Source organism: Crocodylus siamensis, chromosome 4 (genome assembly GCF_052110815.1).
Source record: "Crocodylus siamensis isolate JL-2025a chromosome 4, ASM5211081v1, whole genome shotgun sequence".
Lineage (NCBI taxonomy): Eukaryota > Metazoa > Chordata > Crocodylia > Crocodylidae > Crocodylus > Crocodylus siamensis.
Genome location: NC_143398.1, coordinates 142,368,752 through 142,391,732, shown reverse-complemented (window position 1 = coordinate 142,391,732; position 22,981 = coordinate 142,368,752). Strand labels below are relative to the sequence as shown.

The window sequence follows — 22,981 nt, the reverse complement described above, 5'->3', positions numbered from 1 at the left end:
CCAGGGAACTGGGGATGGCAGGAAGGTTTGGGCTGGCTGCATCGATCTCAAGTCTCTATGTCTTTAATGCTGGTCATCCCAAGTACATACTAGTACCCCTCCCACCTGCACTGCATCTTTGGATATGTTATGATTTCTGAAAGGTCTACTTGCAAAAAGATTTAGGAAGAGCTGTTTTGTACCTTTTCACCTGTATATCTGACCCCCTTCAGCTCAATTAGCCAGGCCCTAGAGGAGGAAGAGTTTAGAATTAATACAAGCAGAAACCAGTAAATAATTCTCCAAATGTCTTTCTTTTGTTATTTTAATCAACAATAGCACTGCCATTCCAAGGCCCATTATCTGATCCTAAGAGGCAAGAAGCTACTGATCCTAAGAGACAAGGGCAGGGTATCTCAGGGAAATGACCAGATGAATCAGTATAGTCCAGAGCAGTAAAGTAGGGATTTCCAAAGTTTTTCAAAGTCTGGGAGGGTCACAGTACTGTCTCCATTACTATGAAGACAATCCTGTGGACACCTCTCCTCATTACCCTTATTCTTGATCTCACAGACCTCTTTTTTTTTCTCCTGTATCGTGGCTGTCCAACCTTGGCAAGGCTGAGGGCTACATATGGTGTCTGTGTGTGGCCCCTGGGCTATGCACCACATGGTCTGCACACTTTGAGGGTGACTTCCCTGGGGCCCTGCCCCATCTGCACAGGCTGCATTGGCTGCATACAGCCCCCTGCCCAAAGCACATGGCTGCCTCGTTCCCCATCAGCTTTATGTGTCCCCCTGCTTCTTGCTGCCTGAGCTGCAGCTGTGGCATGGGCCACCAGTTGAACAGCCCATTCCTATCATAAGTTGCCTGTGGCGTCCACAGAAATTGCTGCAATAAAAAAGAAATGCTGGGAAAGTGTTTGGTGCATTTTGGATCTCACTTAATGCAGTTTTTCCATTGGAAACTAAGAGATAAAGCTGGCACTTTCAACTAGCCAGCCAGTGCCTTGGAGATGGCAATTTTGAAACTTCTACCCTAGCATGCCTACTTCTAGCCCTTCAGGCTGTAAGAACTTACATGTGTCACTTGCCCAGAACTCTCTTGTTCATGCAGTACTGATAAATAGAACATCTAAGGGGAAAATGAGAAACTTTTCCTGATATACTTTTTCTGAAACTTTTCCTAAAATAAAAAGCAGCTGCCTGCTGCAGCTCAGGAGTTTGAAGCATTTAGTATGTTGCTAATGCATATCATTTTACAGAGTGCAAGAGAGGTGGGCCCAGGTACAAGACATTCACAAGCCCCTTGTTTGGGGGACTTTCTATTCTCTTATGTAGAAGAGGGAAAATCCTTCTTCCTGCATTGAAAATGCAAGAATGGCTGAGATAATATCAAGGTAGCAGAGGAACCTCTCCAACCTTTCACTAATATTCCCTGGATGACATGTTCTGCAAGCCCAGCTTAGGTCTGGCAGGTCCCTGCTGGTTGCACTGATTTTCCAGCTTTGCAGTATGTAGATACTGGTTTCCCAGACTCTGGGCTGCACTCACCCCTGCATCTTTCTCCCCCCCCCAGGTGATATCCTAGGCACAGCCATGCAGAACCTGCACCAGCTGCTCCAGATGCCCTTTGGCTGTGGGGAACAGAACATGGTCCTGTTTGCTCCCAACATCTATATCCTGGACTACCTGAATGAGACAAGGCAGCTGAGCGAGGAGACCAAATCCAAGGCCATAGGATACTTAGTTAGTGGTAAGAGGCCTCTCTATAACATCCCCCTTCTGCCTCCCTGAATAGTGGACAATACACAACTGCTTTGCATTTTGACTTTGGCTTGGCTTACTGGGGTGTGTGTACACAAAACAGGGCCCCTAAACTAGAGCAGTGGGTTTTAAAAAACACAGCTTCAATTTAGGGCTGATTAACCCCTCTGTTGTACATACACACATCCTGCTGACTTACCTGCCTCTCTGCTGGGGAGGGGAGGGCAAGTTGCCAGCAGGTAGAGCAGTCCCTGGGCTGCAGGGGGCACTGGTGCTTTCCCCTTCAGCAGCTGCAGCCCCCCACCATGCAGCGCCCACCCACAGACACCCAGTTTGGGCAGTCCTGAGGGGCACTGCATCCGTGGAGGGTAGCACTGGGCCCCCTCACAGCTCAGGCAGGCAGGCAGGCTTGGGGGGTGGGATGTTGAGATCAGGCTCATCACTTTTCTTGGGTGGAGCTGCTTTCCTGGGCTGCTGTTGAATTTCCTACAGTGGCTGGAATTAATGCGCAATACGCTGCCAAGGCGTGCAAACACCAACACCGTTAAAGCTGGAACTCTGGCATCCTTTAAAGGAGAATACGTTTTTAAGTTTGTTCATGACACTTTCATTTATTCTTGCAACCCACTTTTGGGCCATGCCCCACGGGTTGAGAAACACTGCCCCAGAAGACATACTTTCCCCCACTTGGACTTGTTGATTAAGATTCTCAGTTTATCTATAGAGGAGACCTGTTACTTTTGATCAGTGAACATTTCTTCCACCTTGCATTTTCAGGGTACCAGAAGCAGCTGTCATATAAGCACCCTGATGGATCCTATAGCATCTTTGGTACTAGGGATAAGGAAGGGAACACATGGTAAGAGCTGGGGAATGGGGTAGAGCCTGGCTTGTAACAACTCAGTGGGCAATAGACACCTCTTCTGCTTAAAGCAAATATATGCAGAGGACACAGGGATACAAAGTGTAGTCTGAGAGCTTCTGAAACACAAACCTCTCCTGCTGGAGTCAAAGAACTCTATGAGCTGTTGCAGGTCTTTTTTTTTGCCTCTATGGGCCTTCTCACTTGAAAATGATACCACCAGACATGTATATACACATGTGTGTGTACACACACACACACACACACACACACACACACACTACACAGCAGCTTTTACAGACCTACATAAGAAGATCTTCTTTTGATCTGTAAAGTCACCATCTGTCACTCAGAACCAATTTGGCTGGAAGATAGTTGTGGCAGAAGCGGCCCAAGTTGAGACTTATTGGACATGTCTACACATGCATTTACACCAGTTTAAATTTACTGTACAGTAAGTTACTGTGCACTAAGGGGGAATAGGCTGGCATCTACACATGCAGGCATTAAAGCTCATTAACACTGTGTGTGGACTGGGTTGGTACTAAAGTTAGTCCCAACTCAGTCCACACACACATAGAGTTACTGGGCAGTAAAGCATCTACATGTACATTACTGTGCAGTAACTAATTGGGCATAAATTTGATACCTGCCTGATGCATCTATCAAATTTACACTCCAGTTGGCATAAGTTGCCGTATTTACATACGCTCACCCATACTGCGTAGTAAACACGGACCCATACTGTGCAGTAATTTCAGTTACTGCATTAAAAATGCGAATGTGTAGATGCATCCACTGGTCCTTACTCCTAGGGGGGATTCACATCTGTGTATGGCTCCTCTTCAGGCTCACTGCTTTCGTGTACAAGTCTTTCAATCAAGGCAAGCGCTACATCTACGTGGACAGCAATGTCCAGGAGCAGACTCTGATATGGCTCTCAGGCAAACAGAAGCCAGATGGCTGCTTCCAAAGCGTTGGGAAACTCTTCAACAATGCCTTGAAGGTGAGTCCATTTTCCTCCTTGTCAAATTTTCAGTCCTGTTAGTAGAAAAATGCTGTTATGCCGCTGCCAAATACTGATTTTCCCCCCAAAATTTCCACTACTTCAATTGGCTGGCTTTTCAAACAAGATAAATCAGTCCAGCTGGCTTGCTTCCCTTTCCCATAGCCTACCTCTGATTGCTGGAGTAAACTAATTTACTCTGCAGCAGGATAGTGCTTGTAAATACAAATACTGTCCTGCTTCAAAGTAAAAAACTGCATCAGCACACGTGTAGATGCTGCACGGGCAGGCTGGGCCACGAGGATGCTTTAGTGCAGGGGCTGACTGCCAGCTAGCCCCATGCTAAAGCATCCTCATGCCCAGCCAGCCCCTCCACAGTACATTGAACCAGGGGGAACAGCCCCAAACTAGCAGGCTGACTTCCCCCAGGGCTCCTGCTAGCAGCCAGGACTGCTCTAACTCAGCTCAATATGTTGTGCTTCTGGGTGCAATTTCAAATGGCAATAAACTATGGAGTTTATTGCTACAGAGTTTATTGCTCCTGGATGCATATTCATAGGGCACACAGAGGAGCAATAAACCTCCAGATAGATAAACTCCACAGTTTATTGCTATATATTAATTGCATGTGTAGATGTGCCCAGTGACACTTGACAGATTAATTTGACAGCGAGTCTCTTAAACTCTGCTTTGCCCAGCACTGCCACCTGTAGGACATAAAGGGAGCACAGTTGGGTAATACCATATGTACTTGCAAGTACCATACTTACCCCAAAAATTACCCCCCTAGAATTGGGTGTATGTCTTAACTGGGGAACTTTGATTTTATGCCCAGAATAGAAGCACCCAGATTCACAGTGCAGCAGCAGAGGCATTTCTATTCAGGCAGCTCAGGGAGTCATTTGACTTAGTGGCTTGTTCTTCACTCCACAAGTGTTAATGATCACCTCCTCTTTAACGCCTTGATGTTTCTCTAATCAAAGCAACCTTTCTTAGGGAATTGTTGCTGTTTGCTAGCTGCTTCTGGTCCTTATTCTTTTACATCACAGACTGGAGACTCTTTAGCTTTTTTCAGGATCATAGGTCCACCCATGGAGCTTTTAGTTAAGCAGGAAAAGGAGAATGCACAAGCTGAAGATCAGGTTCTGTCCCTACTTTATGCAGACATAACTCTGTAAAAAAATGTTTTCCTTCTGCCTTTCCAAAACTCGGCTGCATGTTGTATATGAAAGCATGTATATGGTAATGTAGTATGTGAGAAAATACAGTAGTATCATTAGGGCTGGCAGTTCAATGAAGTCCTCTGAGGAGAATAAAAGGTGGGGCCTCCTTCTCCCATTCACTGACTACATAGTTTTATTTCTTTTTTTTCCAGGGAGGAATAGATGATGAGCTTTCCATTTCTGCCTACATCATCATTGCTTTGGTAGAGGCTGGACTCCCCACCTCAGTAAGGATTCCTTCACTTATGACTGTTCAGTTGTAAATGGTGTCCAGAAATTGGCACCAGAATCAGTTGTAAGTAGGGACCTACCAAAATCATAGTTTTGCAATTTTTGCAGAAACTGGAATTTCAGGTAGGTTCTATGAACAATTGCAGGCTCTACACTTTTAGTAGGCTCCCTGAAAAAAAAATTACCAAAAATAAAATGCTGGCTCCCTGTGGAGAGCCAGCAGTCCTTGTGGCCACTGCAGCCTGGTTGTACAGCCCACTGGAGAGGGGGAACAGGGGAGGGGACTACCAACATGGCAAAATGGATGCTGCTTCCATCTCTCAATGCTGATTGGCTGTGAGGGCTGTCCATCATATGGTCACACCTGTCTCCACCCATCAGCAGCAAGGAGAAGGACTGTATGGCTGACAATCAGTGGCAAGGGGCAAGCCACCAGGACCCATAGGCCAGTTAGAGGCATGTGGGTGCCATGCTGGCCCAGAAAAATGGGTGCTAGCTCCCTGGTATGCTCATAAAACTGGTTGGCAGCCACCTTGAATTTGGTAGACCCCTAGTTACAAGCTGTCTGGGTACGGAAAGTGATAACCATATAGGGGCATTGGGTCTGTCTAGAATATAGACACGTTAGTTGCTGTTGTAAAAGAAAAAGGGCTATGTACTACTCCTACTTTTCAAGCTGAAACTCCACTGATATCAGGAGGCACAGCCCGGCTGGGTCTAGGGCAGGATGTTTAAACCCATCAGGTCCTGGTCCCCATATTCTAGCTTAGCCTCAGGGTGCAGGCCTACAGCACAGTTATTACAAACTGGTGTAACTTTCACCAGTGCACATTGGCTGCTTGCAGCCATTAAAAAAAAACAAACAAGAAAACCAGTGCTTTACTTAAACTCAGCACTTTTCTGTGCCAAACCTCACACATGCCCAGAAGAGGCAGAGCCTTAGTTGGACCCAGCTCACCTGATGTCTGTGTTGATCGCAGGCTTTAGTGGAGCTTTTTTGGTGTTTGTATCTAGTAACTGATTGAATCAGCTTTAGCTAAAAGCACCAAAAAGCCCCACTGAAGTGCCCAATCTATACAGACACCACAGAGCAGGGTCGAAGTAATGTATTTCGGGTTTGGGGTGGGGGGGTGGTTAACATTTTCAAGCAGCCATTATTTCCAACTTCTTCAGAAATAACTTTACACCAGAGACCAGCATTACCTCCAAAGTAAAGGCTGTGCATTGTATGCCCACTCCACTTTTCCTCCAGAGTAAATGTGTTATTGTTTGCACCTTCAGACATGCCACTCAGGACCAAGAGATATTGCAGGGAAGAGCCACAAAACACCCAAATGTTCCTATAAATGTGTGCGTCTCAGACTACACGCATAAGCAGAGCAGGTTCCAACTCCAGTGCCAGATATTTGTGCTACAAACAATTAATATTGTAAAGGTTCATTAATTTAGAAACAAATGTGGCTGCTGGTTGGCATAATGAACAGCACAGGTCAAACCTCAGACTCTAATGCGAGTTTCCAGACCTCTTGGTCTTCATATACTTTCATATCATGGTTTCAGTCTGTGCTTATGGAACTTGCCTCTTCCTCTGGCCTCTACTGTATATCAGTGACAACAAAGTCAACCTGTGATCTCAGGTTGTTGCTGTGTCTCCTTTCTGCATGGTGCAATTCTAGTGCAGCACCATGGAAGTACATGGAGTACCACAGCAGTTACTGAGAACAAAATCTGTCCTCTAGTTTAGAGTTTCACCATCCTCCTCAAACAGAAGTTAATAATTATTGTAGATCTAAGCAAAAGAAGTGGAGCTGGGAGGGAGACAGAAATACCTCTTGCTCACGTGCAAAAATATCTGATAAGTAAGCCCAGGTAACTTCTGTTTTATCATGGTTTCCTAGTCTGAAAATATCTGCTTAAGGCACTCCATACTGACTCTTCTGAAGTTTTTAGAGAAATGGAAGGGTCCTTGTCTTCTGCAGTGGTAGTGACAGGACACCATGATCTGGAAATACTCAAAGGCAGAAGCATTTGCTTGGAGGAAGATGTGTTGTGCATTCACTCATACCCAGATGTAACATGTGCCTTTACAGCACACTGTGGTCCGAAATGGCCTGTTTTGCTTGGAAGCTGCAAGTGAAAAGGGAATCAGCAAAGTTTATGTCCAGGCTCTCTTGGCCTATGCCTTCTGCTTAATCGGCAACCAGGCAAAATGCAATTTCTTCTTGAAGGAGCTAGACAAATCAGCCAAGGAAGTTGGTGAGTGACACCTGGTTTTACTTTGGGTTTTTTTTGTTTTGTTTTGTTTTGTTTTTCTTTTGGTTTTTGTATTTTCCTTTCCCAATTTGTTGGGACTGATGGAGAGACTGTCTGATCTGGACAGCAAGATCAGTAATTATTTTGTTCATGTCTAGGTGTTATGCTAACTGGACTTGCCACGGTGATTGCATCTTGCCCTAAGGAACTAAGGAGGCCCATAGGTGGGCAGATTGAAACAGAGAAACCAGGAGGCTCTGAGGTTTTGTTTTTCACACACCAGCTAGAAAAACCCTCTTCTATGCACACCATGACTGTGCCCAGAAGTGCAGGCACATGTGGTTTTTGGCACCACAAACCTCTTTGCAGCACCACAAACCACACACCCAGAATGCCCTGCATTGCAAGTTTTGCTAGTGGTAGCAAAAAAACCCAAACACTGCATGGTGCACACTATGGTAGCATGCGCCAGAGCAAACGGAGGCTCAGTCCTCCAGGGAGATGCTCTGACTGCCAGCCAAAATATCTCCACTCCTCTATTTGTGCCTCAGCTGCTCCTGCATGCTGGGAGCTTGGAGGAGCGGAAAAGGACAGTTTTCCTGAAGAGGGACAATTTGTCCCTCACCAAAGTGCATGTGCAGGGGCATTTGCTGTGGCACAAGTAGCAGCACAAATCTGTGCCACTGCTATTTGTGCTGCTACAAGCACGTGCCCCTGCACATCTGCCCATTAGAGCATTAGAAACTCATGGCCACTTCCCATCTACAATGAGGTTTCCCAGGACATCTTTGTCTTGCTCAAAATGCTTTTATTGAATAGTAATATAAATGGACAGAGCCTGATTCTGATCTGCCTTTTCCTGGGATAAATACAATGGACTATGAAACTGGAAAAAGGAATGTGGGCCTAATGTTTCTTCTTCCTCTAGTCCTTGCACTTCCACTGCTGTCTCTCTCACCCTGTGCTTTAGCTTTTTATGTCCCTGGTCAGCAAATGGGCTCAGTGTTTATGGCACACAAATATCAGTTCATTCCAAGCTCAGTTTGTCCATGGTCAACCCTTTCCCTCAGCAGGTTTTTGTTTTTTCCTACTGGTAGCAAAATTTGCAGATATGCCTGTACAGACTCGTAGTCCAGCCCTCTTGGCTGGTAAGTGGGGTAAGTGGGATGCTGTGAGCAGGAATGGAATCACAAGATTAAACTCTGAGAGCAGCAGAACAAGCCTCTGTAAATGCTTCCAGTCTTTGGGAGAGCCCACAATCAGGAGATAGAGTTAGGGGCCAAATTGGTTCAGTGGAATTACTGTGGATTCACTCCACTGCATAAGAGCAGAAGGTGGCAGGGGGATGAGAACTTAGCATGTAGCTCTCCTTATGGTGCTGTGGATGCACTCCAAAGCATTCCTCACTTAGGAAGAGAGAAATTAGGAGCTGAGGTTCTTTCCAACAGATAAGACCCTAACACTATACCACTGTCTTGGTCCCTCATGATCTGTGGTTCTCTTCTCAGGTGGCACCATACACTGGGAACGGGAGGAGAAGCCCTTGGCAGAAACCTTCCCCTCCTTCTCTGCCCGTGCCCCTTCTGCTGAGGTAGAAATGACCAGCTATGCACTGCTGGCACTGCTCAATAAACCCAACCGGACTTCAGAGGATCTAACCCGTGCTTCACGGATTGTGCAGTGGGTTGTGCAACAGCAGAACCCTTATGGAGGCTTCTCTTCCACCCAGGTACAATACACCCCTTCTGTTCTTTGGGGATTTGCAGATGCCTACTCTACAAAAGCCAGCATGCATACGAAGGGCAGTGGGGCTGTAATTAGAGATCCAGTGTCTTTTTCTGATCTCCTAGTCCTATTCTATATGCTGGAGTAGCAGTCATGGAAGGCTCTAGGCCTGCCCCATTCCATGCAGCAATCTAGGGGGTCTGTTTATCCTGCTCTCATCTCCTCAGCCTCAACACACATCATTCCTCTGCATAGCCTATAGATTCAAGCTCCCTAGGGTGGGAATTGAATGTGAATTTGCATATGTAAATTCTAGCTGGGAGGATAGCAGAGTAGTCGAGTTGAGTTTTGCCATGCAGGATCCAGAGGAGAATTTGTTTCTAAATGCACCATGGTGGAAGTCATACAGGAGTGCTTAAATAGCATGAGGTACAGATCTTCAGCTGGGAGGAAAACACAAAGAATCTCCATTAGTTTTGGGTTCTCAGCTTCTACCAAGGGATATTCAAACTGCATCTGGCATGTCTCTGGAGTGGGGTGCTTTTTTTACCCCTGAAATATATGGCATATTCAGGGGTTCTAGAAATGCGCCCTGTTACTCATGCTGGAAACTCTGCTTCAAGACCATCTTTTATTTGTACAAGAAGTTAGAATATACCTGTCAGAATGAAATGTGCCTGCAAACATTATTGGAGCCCTTGCTTTGTACCCTCACATAGGTGTCCTCTGACTAGGGTGAAGTGACCTTGCTCTCATTTTGGACCAGGTATGATAGACTACCCTATGGCATCTCAGCACAACTGTCTCTCTAATTCTGTTCTGGGCTTTTTCAGGACACTGTCATTGCTCTTCAAGCACTGGCAGATTATGGTGCAGCTACCTACTCTGAGGTTGGTCAAAACACAGTCAGCATCTCCTCCAGCAAGCCCTTCAAGAAAGTGTTTATTGTGAATAACAGGAATAGGCTACTGCTGCAACAGGTTCTGTTGCCTGATGTCCCTGGGAACTATAGTTTGGAAGTGAATGGCAGTGGATGTGTCTTTGTGCAGGTGAGTGCCTACTTTGCCCTTTGGCACGTTCATATGCAGTCCACAGTACAGCCATTCATCTTTGGTGTCTCCCTGTCAAATTTCTCTCTCTCCAGTTATTTCTTTCCTTAGACTCCTTGGATAAAGTTTTCTGTGGTGCAACAGCAATGGAAATTAATGACAGGAAAGACATTTACCAGGACAGAATGTAATCCTTCATGCTTTTCTGTCTGTCCCATATGATTACTTGGGTGGGTGTCAGACACAAAACACCCCAGAAATTGAGCTTTTACCAATAAAAAGGCACAAAACTCTATCTAGGGGAACGAATTTATTGGTAAAAACTCAATTTCTGGGGTAGACAAGAAAGATGTCTGTCTGTTCAAGGGTCTTATGCTGCCACCCATCTCTGTAATATCCAAAGGTCAGATCTTATCCCACCTATTAGGCACCTCAGCAGATTTAAGTGCCTAAATGCAGTTGTATTCCACCCTGTGTAAGTTACAGAAAATCAGTTAATGCATCTACTTTTGTAACACAGTGTTATCTTACCTTAATGATTAGATCAAAAAGCAATGAAGTGAAGGAGGACCTACCCACAGTTTGCATTTACCTGCTTCTCAGGGACTTAAGTATGGTTTAATAGAATCATAATTAGATACCTAAGTCCATGTGCATGTCTAATTAATGGATAGAATTGGGCCTGTGTTTTTACATACAGTCAATAGCAATAGCCCTAGCTGACTTCATGGCGTGTTTGGCACTTCGTCTTCAGGATAAAAATTCTGCGGTGGATTTTTTAGTTTGAGGAATTTGATTGACTGACTTGCTATATGTTCTGGAGGAGGGCTGAAATGGGGTGGTTTGGTAGTTTTATGGGGTTGTTTGCTTGGATAGCTTTCTCAAAGCTTTTTACAGCATCTCCTGTAGATGGTCTGGATCCATCTGATCCCAGTGGAAATTTACTCTGTAACCAGAACAACTTCTTCAAAAATGCTTTGTCTGCTGCTCTCACATGCTCTGTGATCTGCATCTTCCCTTTGAGGAACCCAGTTCCTTTGTAGTTCACAGCTCAGCATGTGGTCTTAGAAGCAGTGCCAGTCTTATGAACTCACACCTGTTTTAATCATCTCATGGCTCTGCCACTGACTTCTCATATGACTTGGAGCAAATTGCTTCAACTGCCTGTGCTTCCTTTTCTCTAGAAAAGCTTCCTCAGGCTCTCTGGGTAACAACCTGGCCCCTTTCCCATAGCATCTTAGCACCTCAGAGTTATTCATGATCTCTTCGTGGAAGCAGATGCATATCTCATGCCGCTGTTCCCTTCAGCACAAGTCCTAAAATAAATAGTAAAGTGGGGAACAGGACAGGGACAAAAGAAGGTTTTACAGGGCAGAGCTCTAATGAAGCAGTGCAACCACAAATGGAGCAGGAAATCAACTAACAACCAACAAAGCCTAATTTTGTCATTTCTAATGGCTGACTCTTCGAGCCCCTAGCTCGAGGCACCTTCTGCAAAGACATTTAATCCATTAAAAAAAATCAGCAAACAAGATGTTAACAGCAGAAGCATGTTGAAACAGCATTCTTTCTGTTTTAAAGGAGTCACTGCTACTTTGAAGCTTAACATTATAATGTGGCAGTCACCTGCAGAGAGCTCTGATGGGCTCAGAGCCTCCCCCAGCCTTCTGCCCCCCTCCCGCCATGATTGCTCTCACATGCAGGCAAACAGAGAAATAGGATGTGGTTAATGCCCTGAACCAGGACCCAGGAAAGGAGGTCTGAACTGAGTTCTTAGCTTTTCCCAAAACTTCCTATATGCCCTTGGGCTAGCCATGTAATCCTTTTATGTCTCATAAGAGACCTCCTGAGATGTGCCCTCCCCTTCTGTAAAGCCAAGGCTCATCGGTGTTTCAGGCTGGACAGTGTCCCTCCAGCTCCTTGTCTTTCCCCAAGACCTTTTAATGTGTGAGGCTTGCTTACCCCCAATCCTCTGAAGAAAGCAGGACCACACCCTTTAATAAACTCTACCTAAGTGTCATATCCTCAAAGTGTGAAGTGGCACATCTATCGCTCCTGTCTCCCTCCTCCTGGCAAGACCTTTCCATGTAGAAGGACCTCTGTTCTGCAGGGTCAGCCTAGCAGTCGAGTGGCCCAGACCTGACAGGTTGCTCACAGGACCATTGGGAGCAGGCACGGAAGTTGTCTAGGATGCAGCACTTTAGACTACCCTATGATGAGAAGCATTCAATACCTAGTGTTAGAGAGAACTCAGAATTTGCTGCAGACATACCCCACCTTGTCACAAGGTAGTACATCTTTACTTCAAAGAGCTGGTGTGAGGACAAGTCCAGTATGAGCTAAGCACTGCTCTGATATTATGGGGATAGGAACCATTCCAAATCCCTGGAGAGGTAAGGATGTCGGTGGGAATTCATGTGGTCTGTTTTCTGCAAATTTCCTTTCTGGCCTCTGGGTGACCTGTTTTTCCCCTTGTCCAATGGGCTGCAATTGCAGATGTGGGAAAGAAGAAGGCTTTTGATGTTGCCAGTAAAGATTTGGGCACTACTGTGGCTTTCTCAGACAGTTCTCCTGTCCCCAAAGGTAGGTCCAGAAGTTTAATTGTCTATTATTTTTCCTGTATTCCAGACAACACTGAGATACAACATCCCACTTCCCCAGAAGGCCTCTGGGTTCACTCTTTCAGTGAAGGTGGAAAATGCTTCCTGTGCAAACCCCTTGGGATTAAAATTTGACATTAGCATCTCAGCCAGGTAAAAACCCTTCAATGATCCAGCCACCTGGCACTTAAAAAGAAGCAGCTATTAAGTGATCCATGTGAAATGCGTCAGATAATTAATCATCTCACTATATAAAACATTTGTTCCACACACTCTGTTACTCCCTCCATCCAGACAACTCTTCTCCCCTGTGGATTCTAGGCCTTTTCTACAACAGCTGTTCTCAGTCCATCCTTCCACCTCCTCCACGTTAATATGTGATCAGCAATTACATGCAATTCGCAGAGGCCTTCAGATGCTGCTTGTGGTCTGGAACTGAGAGGGTTGTCATGTTTCCTCTAAATACGTGGTCCATCTTGATGGGATCTCTCTCATTTCAGTTACACTGGGAAGCGTAATGTCTCCAACATGGCCATTATTGATGTGCAGATGCTCTCAGGCTTTGTGCCTGTCAAATCATCCTGGCAGAAGGTAAAGAATGGAAGCCCAGGGTGGATAAGCCACCCCAGAAACAGTGGGATTATATGATATTGCTGAAAGGTCTGAGTAAAAGGAGAGGCATGGTGAGGCAGTTTTTCAGACCAGGACACTCTGTTGCATTTGCATTACTAGGCCAGAGGATGAGTTCTCAACCTGTAAAGCCATCCAGGGAGCTCCATACAGGAGCCAGGGTTTCCCAGATAGACAGAAGTGAGATCTGAGGCTGTGGACTGCCAGAGTAGATTAATGAACTGGGATTGCAAGCCATTCCAGTCTCCTGCATAACCATTGGAGCAAGCAATATTCACATCCCTCCCAGTCTGGAAGCAGCAGCTCACTTATTGAAGTATGGTTTGTATCCTGCCTGGTCTGAGTATTTCCTGACTCACCTTACACAGCCTGTGTTGAGTGACTATTTGGCACAGCCCTTACTACCCATTAGACAACACTGGCTTTCAAGTAGAATAGACAGGCTATGCTATAAATGTGAGGACTCATAAAGCGAGAATGGCTATTTAAGAATATTCTGTGGTATTTCTTGTTTTTACTGATTATTAATATGCCAATATTTTCCCTTTAAAGCTTCTTGATGATAATACTGTGATGCAGGTAGAAACCAAGCAAAACCATATCCTCTTCTACCTAGACAGTGTAAGTTTTGGAAAGTTGTCTCTTTGGTTTGGGGTTTACCGGGTTATAATTCTCCACCTAATATACCCACACATGATCTACATACACACACTATAAGGTGCATTTATCATGCACCTTTTGTTGTCTCCTTTGCTGTCACCTAACCTGTTGGCTGTTGAAAGGGTTCTAATATTATAAATCCTAGAGCAGCTTTAAAGTGTTGTCTCTTCTATTATCACAAATAAAACACACATAAAAATGGTTTCTTCCTTCCATCCACTAACTGCTTGGGACAAGGAATCAACTTCTGCAATAGGCATGTTACTTCATCAGGAGGTCCTTCCATCTTGCACCTTCCCAGGTCTATGGACAGATAATACAGGATTAGAGTGTGCACTACTCTGTTCTATCCTAAACATGTTTCTATTCCTGCTTCTCCTCCCCCTTCCAAATGCAGAGTTTTCACCCTCTGACCAATCCAGCCTTTCAGTTTGGGACTGCTGTGGTTTGGTCCTGTCCTGCTGGCAGCAATTCTAGCCTAAAAAATATCACCTCCTTAAAGTTCATTGTCCTGATGGTCTCATTCCTAGTCCTAGCAGACCACAAGATGATTGGAAGGAGTCAGTGAATTATAGGGTTAGGAGGGACCTGGAGGGTGGTTTAGTCTGGCCCCTGCATAGATGCAGGACTCGCTGGTCCTAAACCACCCCAGACAGATGTCCATCCAACTTCTTCCCGAAAACCTCCCATGAAGGAGATTCTGCAACTTCCCTGGGCAGCTTGGTTACAGTTAGGAAGTGTTTTCTCATACTTGCCATCTGGAGTTGCACCTTCTCATTGGCATCCTGCCCCCCTCCCCCCCACACTTCCCCCATGGCTAGAGAAGCTGTCAGGAAAAAGACTTTAATGTAATGACCTGGGATCTAGAAAGGCTGTTTTAGATCATTTTTACATATTGTTTTTACTCCCTCTGGGTTCTCTGTTGTGGTATTCATGGTAATTGAAACACCTAATGACACAAGCAGAATCGAAGAAAAAAAACAGAACCATAGCCTTCTTAATTAGAAAAATGAATTGATGTAGGCAGGTAAATATCAGGGTTGGACTGTATCATGCCCATGGGAAGAGGCATCTGGGTCCAGAATATATCACTAAGCAGTTGCTGTGCTGGGCCATCTACAATGAAGTCATTGCTTTATAAACAATGTGTTCTTCCATTTTCAGGTCTCCCCGGTGAAAACCCGTTTCTCGTTCACAGTTGAGCAAGAACTCTCAGTATTCAACCTCAAACCAGTTCCAGTGCTGATCTATGATTACTATGAACCTGGTAGGAGGTCTTTCTTTGTAATCCATTGGGGGTGGGGGGAGGAAGTGACACTGCAGTTACTAAAGCCAGTGGAGGACCATTCCCATCAGAGGTGAACTATGCATAAGGAGCTTAACCCAAAACCACATTGGAGCTAATGGAGAGGCACCTCATTCTGTCAGTGAGCTCTGACTCCAACAAACATGCATAATGCATACAGATGTGTCCATATGGAAATATGTGAAAGGAAAGTAAGGCGATTTCAGAGAGATTCACCCTGTGCTTCTATGGGATTTTTCCATAGCCAGAAGAATGGAGCAAGATGTGTATGGGTGATGAGCGTGTTAGCAATGGAGGGACATTCTCTTCTTTTTTTCTTCCAGATGAGAATGCTATTGCTAAATACAAGATGCCCTGCAATGAAACTATCTCTGAAAGCAGCTAGTGGTAGAAAAAGGTAAGCAAGAGCTAGAGGGGGAAGAATGGGTGGATGGACACGATGAAGAAAGATCAGCAGTGGACAAATGCGCTGAGTAGAAGGACACACATTGGCTGTGCAGGTTTATAAATATTCCTGTGGACCAGGATTATTTATTCTCCACCAACCTTATCAAAGAGGGGTGAGGGAAGGTCATTTTCATTAAAACTCCCAAACCTGCCAGGTGCCAAGTGCCTTCAGTTCCCTGAGTCACTGGGTGTTAATGGCACTCAGCAGTTGACAGAACCTTGCTCCCTGCAGGGTCAGAGATCAAGTGCATGAATTCAGGGGGATTGGAAAATGCCTACCACAGTGATTCTCAGCCTTTCCAGATTCAAGGCACCCCTTGTTAGACCTAAGACACCCCCTGGAAAATACCAGCTTTTAGTTTTCCTTTGCTTCTTCACTATATGAAATTAATAGAGCAATGCTTTTACTGCAAAGAACTCAAAAAGACCACAACAGGTCAGAATGTTTTTAAAACTATGAATTCCTACTTGAAATCTCTGGGTTTATCATGTGAATCATGTCTGTACACCTAACAATGCTAACATTACATAGCAGTCTTCTCTGGCTCCCTTGAAAGTATCTCAAGGCACCCACTAGGGTGCTATGGCACTGTGTTTGAGAATTGCTAGCCTAGCATCTTTCATACTGGGTTACCATTCTCATTAGCAAAGCCCCTGAGATCAGCTCCTCAAAGCCTGCATTTTCCAGGTCCCTACTTGGCTATTTCACTTCCATCCAAGTCTCATGGAAATTCCACTTGAAGCCACTGACTCCGTGACACATTTTCTTGGAAGAAAGCATGGGTCAGCATGAAACATTCCTGGAGCATTGGTGAATGAGCACTGGAATTTTTGCCTGACCTGTGGGAGGCTCACATGCAGCTCCTGCTAATGGCAGCAGTCATGCTGGCTGTTGTCTAGTGGATTGTGGATTGTGGACTGTGGACTAGGGCTGTACGAGCTTTGATCCCTGATTCAATTCAGCGGAGATTCGGCCTGATTCGGTGGCCAAATCTCTGAATCCAAATTGAATCAGAGGACCCTTTAATCTCTCCGAATCGAATCCGAACCCTCCGAATCAATTTGGAGAGATTGGGAAAGATTCGGACATAGACACAGCTTTAAATGTTTTTTCTACAAACCTCTAGGTAGCAGGCGGCTCGTGAAAGCTGTGATGCTGGGGCTCATGGAGTGTCCCACAGGAGCACGGGGGACTCCCCAGCACGCTCAGCAGCAGACCCAGAAGTAGACCAGAAACACTTCCCGTCCACTTCCAGGTCCACTGGAGAGCGAGCAGGCCACTGCTCCACCCCACCGCGTCCCTCCTGGCTCAGCAACTGATGCCTCCTGAATCGGGGCGGGGGGACACCTGGGGTTCCCCCACAGCTGATCGCCAAGCCGCAGGCAAGGGGAGGAGCCTGCATGCTCCCCGATGGACCCAGAATTGGACCAGAAGCACTTCCGGTCCACTTCTGGTTCACCACACTGAACACATGGAGGCCCCCCTGTGCTCCTGTGGGACGTTCTATGCACCCCAGCATCGCAGTGTTCACAAGCTGCACTGGTACCTCAAGGTACATAGAAAAAACATTTAAAGCTGTGTTTATGTCTGAATCACTGATTCTCTGAATTAGCATTGAATCTTCAGATTCGGATTCGGCCAAATCGAATCAGGAACAGTGATCCAAATCAACGAATTGAATCACTGTCCCTGATTTGGGTAAAATCCAAATCTGAATCAAATAGGGCCCACTTTGCACAACCCTACTACTCAGCAGCTAGTTCCTTCACTCCAGCCTCACATTTCTACACTGAGTGTTTTGATGCTGTGGAAGTGTGCTGGGCTCATGGCACAAAGGTGGACAGATAGAAGCTATTTTCTCCCAGAATTGATAACAATCTGCATGTTTATTCATTCTTGCTGAGCCGCCTTTGTTTTTTTTCCTTCCAGGAATGAGATGAATGATGAATGAGTGATGATGTGTCCTTCTTTCCTTTGTTCTTAGACCAAAACAACTGCTTCACTGCACTTCACTCTTCTAACCATGGGATCAGCCCATGAGGTCATCTGTCATTTTTACCTTAACTGAGGCCAGATGCTCCTGTACCTTCTGCAAAGTTTCTCTCCTGATCCTTAACCTAAACATGTACTAGTTCCTTTCATTAAACCTTCTTGTTATCAGAGATATGTGCATTGCCTTTGCTTTTCTTCTTCTTCCCAGTCAAGAGTTAACCAAGATTCCTGTTTGTCTTGGTAAAACTACTCAAAACCTCTCCCATTGCCCCAACGGGCTGGAGGTTTTGTGGAGTTCTTCATAAGTGCCTTTAATAACTGTGCTGATCTCTTTAGGGACCTTGTCATGAATTAAGCAGAAAACCCACCTCTGAATGATCCATTCACACTGTGTCTGCAGACTCAAGCTGACAACCATTGCGAAGAATATAATTCAGTATTGGCAATCCCAGGTGTTCAAAATTGTGATTCCGGCCTCAAAAATCAGCTTATTAGTCATGAGATATGTGTGTATATATATATATATATTTTAAAAATACAGGTTGGGCTCAATTTATTTCCCTTCTGTTTCTTGAACCTTTAGGACACACACTCCAATCACATTTTCAAGTTTTAATTTGCTAACTTTTTTTTTTCTTTGAAAGAAGAACTGAATTGCATGAATCCTGTATCTAAGGCTTTTGAAAGAACACCAAACATCATAAGATGCTCAGTAAAAGCACCTAACAAATTCTTGACTCATTTTAAGTCTCAGTCAAAAAGCAAAACGTTTCTTTCCAGTAGAGAGACAGCATGCAGTGACTACTATGCAACTTTCTGTGTCTGAAGAGAAAAAAAAAAAAGGCTGGTGCCTCCGAGTTGCCCATCCCTCACAGAGACTTTTCTTAGTTATAAAATAAAACACACAGAAAGCCGGAAAAGAACATCTGCTTCTAGCTATGGAGTTGGAGTCTGGAGGATTTGGGCTCAGAAGCAGTATTTGAGCCTCTAGGCAAATCACTTTCATCAAGTGATTTCTGACTGTATATTTGCTGCAGCAAGTAGGGTTTAAGACATTATTACTGAGACAATGACGTTCTCTGTCTGATGTTTCACTGTGGAGACAGGGGCTTTGTGATGTGCTAGCCTTTAACTCCAAAAGGTGCTATACATTGTTATGAAACTGAGATGCCTCTATTTTCTGAAAACAAGGCCTTCAAATTTCAAAGAAATGTGTGTGTGCAGACAGCAGCCAGAGATGGCTGCAGCAAGTTAGAGGTCTCACATACACACCTGCATGCAGGGGTGGATCTGGAGAGGTGGTTAGGGGTCTAATTGCACCCCCCTTTAATTCCTGCTCTACTGAAAGTTTAAAACAACCACATTTCTATTCAGGTGAAGCTGAGGAAGGCAATTGACTTCATGGCTCATTATTATCTGCTTGATTTCTGCTACTCTCTTCTCTCCACCAGTGTAAAAATCCTTGATCTTCTTTTAATGAAGCTAGCCTTTCTCCAATTCGCTTGTCTGTTACAGACTCCTGATAATGTTCATCTACTCACCACCCAGCATATCCAGTAGCAATGTCCTAGGGACCTGTGCTGGGTGGCTTTGCTCCTAAGGTATTTGAACCCGCAACAAATCAGAGACAGGAAAGGGCAGAGGCAAAGCTAAAATCAGGCTAATTTGAGGAAATGGTGAAGCAATCAGAGGCAGGAAGGAGTTATGATGGTGCAGTGAAGGAATAAGTTACTTCAGTGACTCTTTCCTGGGTTATTCATTGCAGTAGATGATGGAGTCTGTGGGAGACTTAACCAGAGGCACAACCAAGGCAACAGTCAGGCATGGGTGGATGAGAGGAGTTGGCTTCCCTGGGTAGAGGTGCTGCCAGCAGCTCAAGTGAATCTCTCCCAATTTGAACTATTGATGTAGGTTGAGGGTGGAAGGCAATGGAGGCCAGCTATGTGAAAGATTTTATTACAGCTCTTCCCCCACCTGCCCTACGCTTTGGGGCCATGAGGAGCAGGGGAATTGTTTGGGAGGGATTTTGAGGGGAAGGGGCTGCCAGAGGACAGAGGACTCCAGGGACTTGTAGAGGGAAAGGGAGCTTTGGGGTAGAGGTGTATGGGGTGAGGAGGGGTGGGGAGATATGAGGGGTAGGTGAGGTTTGGGCCGAAGGGGATGATGGCTCTGTACGGGTAAAATCGGATGTGAGGGGGGTTGAGAGCAAGAAAAAATTATGGGTGAGGGAGGCCCAGGGGAGTATGCCCCTGATACCAGGTGCCTGCCTGGAGCTTGCAGTTAGCCCCAGTGAAATTCGGGTATACTTGTTTCTGCTCTTGGATCTTTAACAGAATAATACAGTCTTAGGCCTCTAGCATATTAGTGAAGCTTCTGGTTTCTTTTTAATTGGAGAAAAATATCCGTTGTGTTATGGAATGATGCACTACATCATCTGCATCAAAATCTGAGATCTGCCCATACCTGCATGCATGTGTGCATGTGCATGTGCGCGTACACACGCGCGCACACACACACACTCTGCTCTTGTGGAAATTCTTGTTCTTCTTAGCTTTGTGCAGCTTGAACAAAGCCCATTTTTGATAGAAGTGCATACAGGATTTTCTTCTTGGTTTCATAACTAGAGCACAAGTTTAGGTTCCCACCCAGGCAAAATGCTCACTGTTGGCAAGTGTAGCAAAAATGACCCTTTCCACCTCCTCCTCCTCCTGCCGTGTTAAGTCAGTTCACTTCCTCTGTGATGGGGAGCAGGACCTCACCCCCCACCCCACCCCCATCTCTCCCTCCCTCTCTTCCCCTCCTCTCTTTCAGGAAATTCCTTTCAATTTCCAGCTTCAGTGTCAAACCATATTTGCACACATGTACAGGAGAAGCAATGAGACCTAACTACCCCTGCACCTCCAAGTGCCTACTTCCTCAGCAACAGAAACAAGCATCTGATGTTTTGTATCATGGAGATCTGTAAGCATGACAGGGCCTTTTGAGCTGGGTATCATCTTCCCTCCCAAGTCCAGCATCCATTTATGAAGCTAAGCCTATTGCACTATGAATACGTCCCTGAAGCTTTTGAAAGAGATGATTCATGGAGTTGTGTCAGTAAAACAATGAACCTGGATCAACAGAAAACCAGGTACTGCCTTGAGCTGTGATTAATGGCTCGGGCGGCCCTGGTGATACTCTTAGTAAGGTGGGGATCCTCTCTCACACCCCTGTTGTTATAAATCCACCAGCCCCGTGGAAAGGGCTAGAGACAGAACTACTGAAAAAGCAAGTTGATTTAATCTCTCTAGGTCCACAGGACTCCAAGGGTGAAAGGATACAAGTGGAAATTCACTGACTGCCTCTCAGAGGGGAAAAATTGCTGCTGAGCTTTTTCTGATTGGCTTCCTCCTTCCTCTTATCAGCTGCACACTTCAGAGCTGTAGATCACTGGTGTTTGGGCTGCTTATGTAAATCCCTTTATTGAAAAGTTAAGTTACAAACCAAATTGGCCAGTTCCTTCTGACGGAGTGAGATTTTTGTTTGATGTGGTTGCATTAATTCACAGCAGCTGAGGACCTGATCATTCCAAGAGACCGAATCCTGAGATTTTTATTCGGTTCTTTACTTAGGCAAAACTCCCAATGACTTCAAAGGGAGATAACCTAAATAAGGCCTGAATAAAAACTGAGTAAGGGCTTTCAGATTTGGCTCAGAAGGACAATGTGAAGCAATGGGGTAAACAAAAAGCTGGGAGGAGGATGGCTTTGTGGTGACCTAGGTCCTGTCCCTTATGTTATCTTCCCAGCTATCTTGATCAAAATGGGACTTCAGGATACCTGCTCACCTCACAGCGGTATTGTGGGGCGCTGCTGCTTCTTAAGAGTTTTCAGTTCTCCTGGGGGCAGTAGGGAAATGTACTCTAGACATGTGAAATATTCCTAGTGAATTACAGGATGATCAGATTGTCCTTGTCTTATTTAATTTAGATGCCTATGGATTCAGTTATTTTTAATTTTTTTTATCTGATCTAAGAATCTGGTTCCTACACTGGTCAATGAATAGGGAGTTAAGTATGATGTATACTCAAATGTGGGTGTTAGGCCTTCAGGGCAGGGACTACATCTGGGGGTGTCTGTACAGTACCTCTCCTTATTGGCCTCTGGATGCTCTTTCAATAGAAAGAAGAAAAGCAATGTTGTTCTAGATCTGCAGCCAGGCTCTTTACCATATAGCAGAGCTTTCCCAAGGGTACAGTTTCTTATTTCAGTCTTGGGGAATAGAGCCCTTCCTATACCAAAGCGAGTGTATTCCTTTGACTTTTCTTGCCAATTTGCTTGATTAAATTAGTTGTTATTTAAATTATTTACATCTGTTCTGATTCTCAGTGATGTAGTAAGATTATGGCATAGCATTTCCTTCCTCGAGACAGCTGGGCAGATCAGCATTTGGTTTCAAGCATACTGTTTTCTGGGTTCTCACTTTGGTCAATGATAGATGTTTCGACTTCACAAAGTTTGGCATGATTAGCAGTGATTGTATATGAGAGGCCTAGGGATTATAACAGCAGTGAGACTGTACTCCCCATTATTTCTACAGAGCGGTTTGATGGGAAGTTGTAAAATAACATATGTGTGGGAAAAGAAAAGCTAGGGAACGTTGAAAGAGGAGGAAAGAGGGTGGCAAGGGCAGTTGTTCTTAACCGTTTTAGTCTCAAGGCACCCCTCCACAACTTTTCTGAGTTTAGCAACACCCCATTTCAAAAATGAAAAAAATAAAAGTACTGGAGCAATTCTTCTGTTGCCAAGAACTCAGAAAGACTGCATCAGGTCAGAATGGTTTTGACATTGTGAATTTCAATTTGAAATCTCTGGGTTTATTCTGTGAATCATGTGTAGGTATTTGCATAGTCAATAGTGCTAGTGTTGCATGGCACCCTACAACACCCTTAAAAGGATCTCCCAGCACCCCTGAATGTCACAGAGCTCCAGCTAAGAATCACTGGTCTAGAGTAATGGAGGGAGGGAACTGCAAGTCAGAACTGAGGTGCACTGGCAAGGCTGGGGTGCAGGAATAGGACTGAGTAGTCCAGGCTGGGGCACCCGACTATGGGTTAATAACACAGATCTGCGAGCATCAGTCAAGAAGCCTGGCTATACAACTCCAGCGCTGACGTGTTTGCCTGTTTGCTTTACTTATTAGCCACCACCTCTCCAGATTAATTGTCCTTCTGTGTTTTCCAACTCTCTCTCTGAATGAATCAATGCTATTC

The 22,981-nt window shown here is 45.1% G+C and overlaps 1 protein-coding gene across 1 annotated transcript in view; it reads left to right on the top strand.

Annotated features, from left to right (window-relative positions):
- The window catches only part of LOC149866633 (ovostatin-like), a 49,635-nt gene extending 31,742 nt beyond the window's left edge, over positions 1-17,893 (top strand). Inside the window, exons 25-37 of the mRNA XM_090043983.1 lie at positions 1,558-1,734; positions 2,523-2,604; positions 3,457-3,613; positions 4,989-5,063; positions 7,158-7,323; positions 8,829-9,049; positions 9,879-10,094; positions 12,723-12,847; positions 13,195-13,285; positions 13,877-13,945; positions 15,149-15,251; positions 15,614-15,687; positions 17,668-17,893. Coding sequence (XP_089900109.1) covers positions 1,558-1,734; positions 2,523-2,604; positions 3,457-3,613; positions 4,989-5,063; positions 7,158-7,323; positions 8,829-9,049; positions 9,879-10,094; positions 12,723-12,847; positions 13,195-13,285; positions 13,877-13,945; positions 15,149-15,251; positions 15,614-15,675 — 1,544 coding nt within the window. The 3' untranslated portion in view covers positions 15,676-15,687; positions 17,668-17,893. The remainder of the gene's footprint in view (positions 1-1,557; positions 1,735-2,522; positions 2,605-3,456; positions 3,614-4,988; positions 5,064-7,157; positions 7,324-8,828; positions 9,050-9,878; positions 10,095-12,722; positions 12,848-13,194; positions 13,286-13,876; positions 13,946-15,148; positions 15,252-15,613; positions 15,688-17,667) is intronic.
- Positions 17,894-22,981: the final 5,088 nt, after the last annotated feature.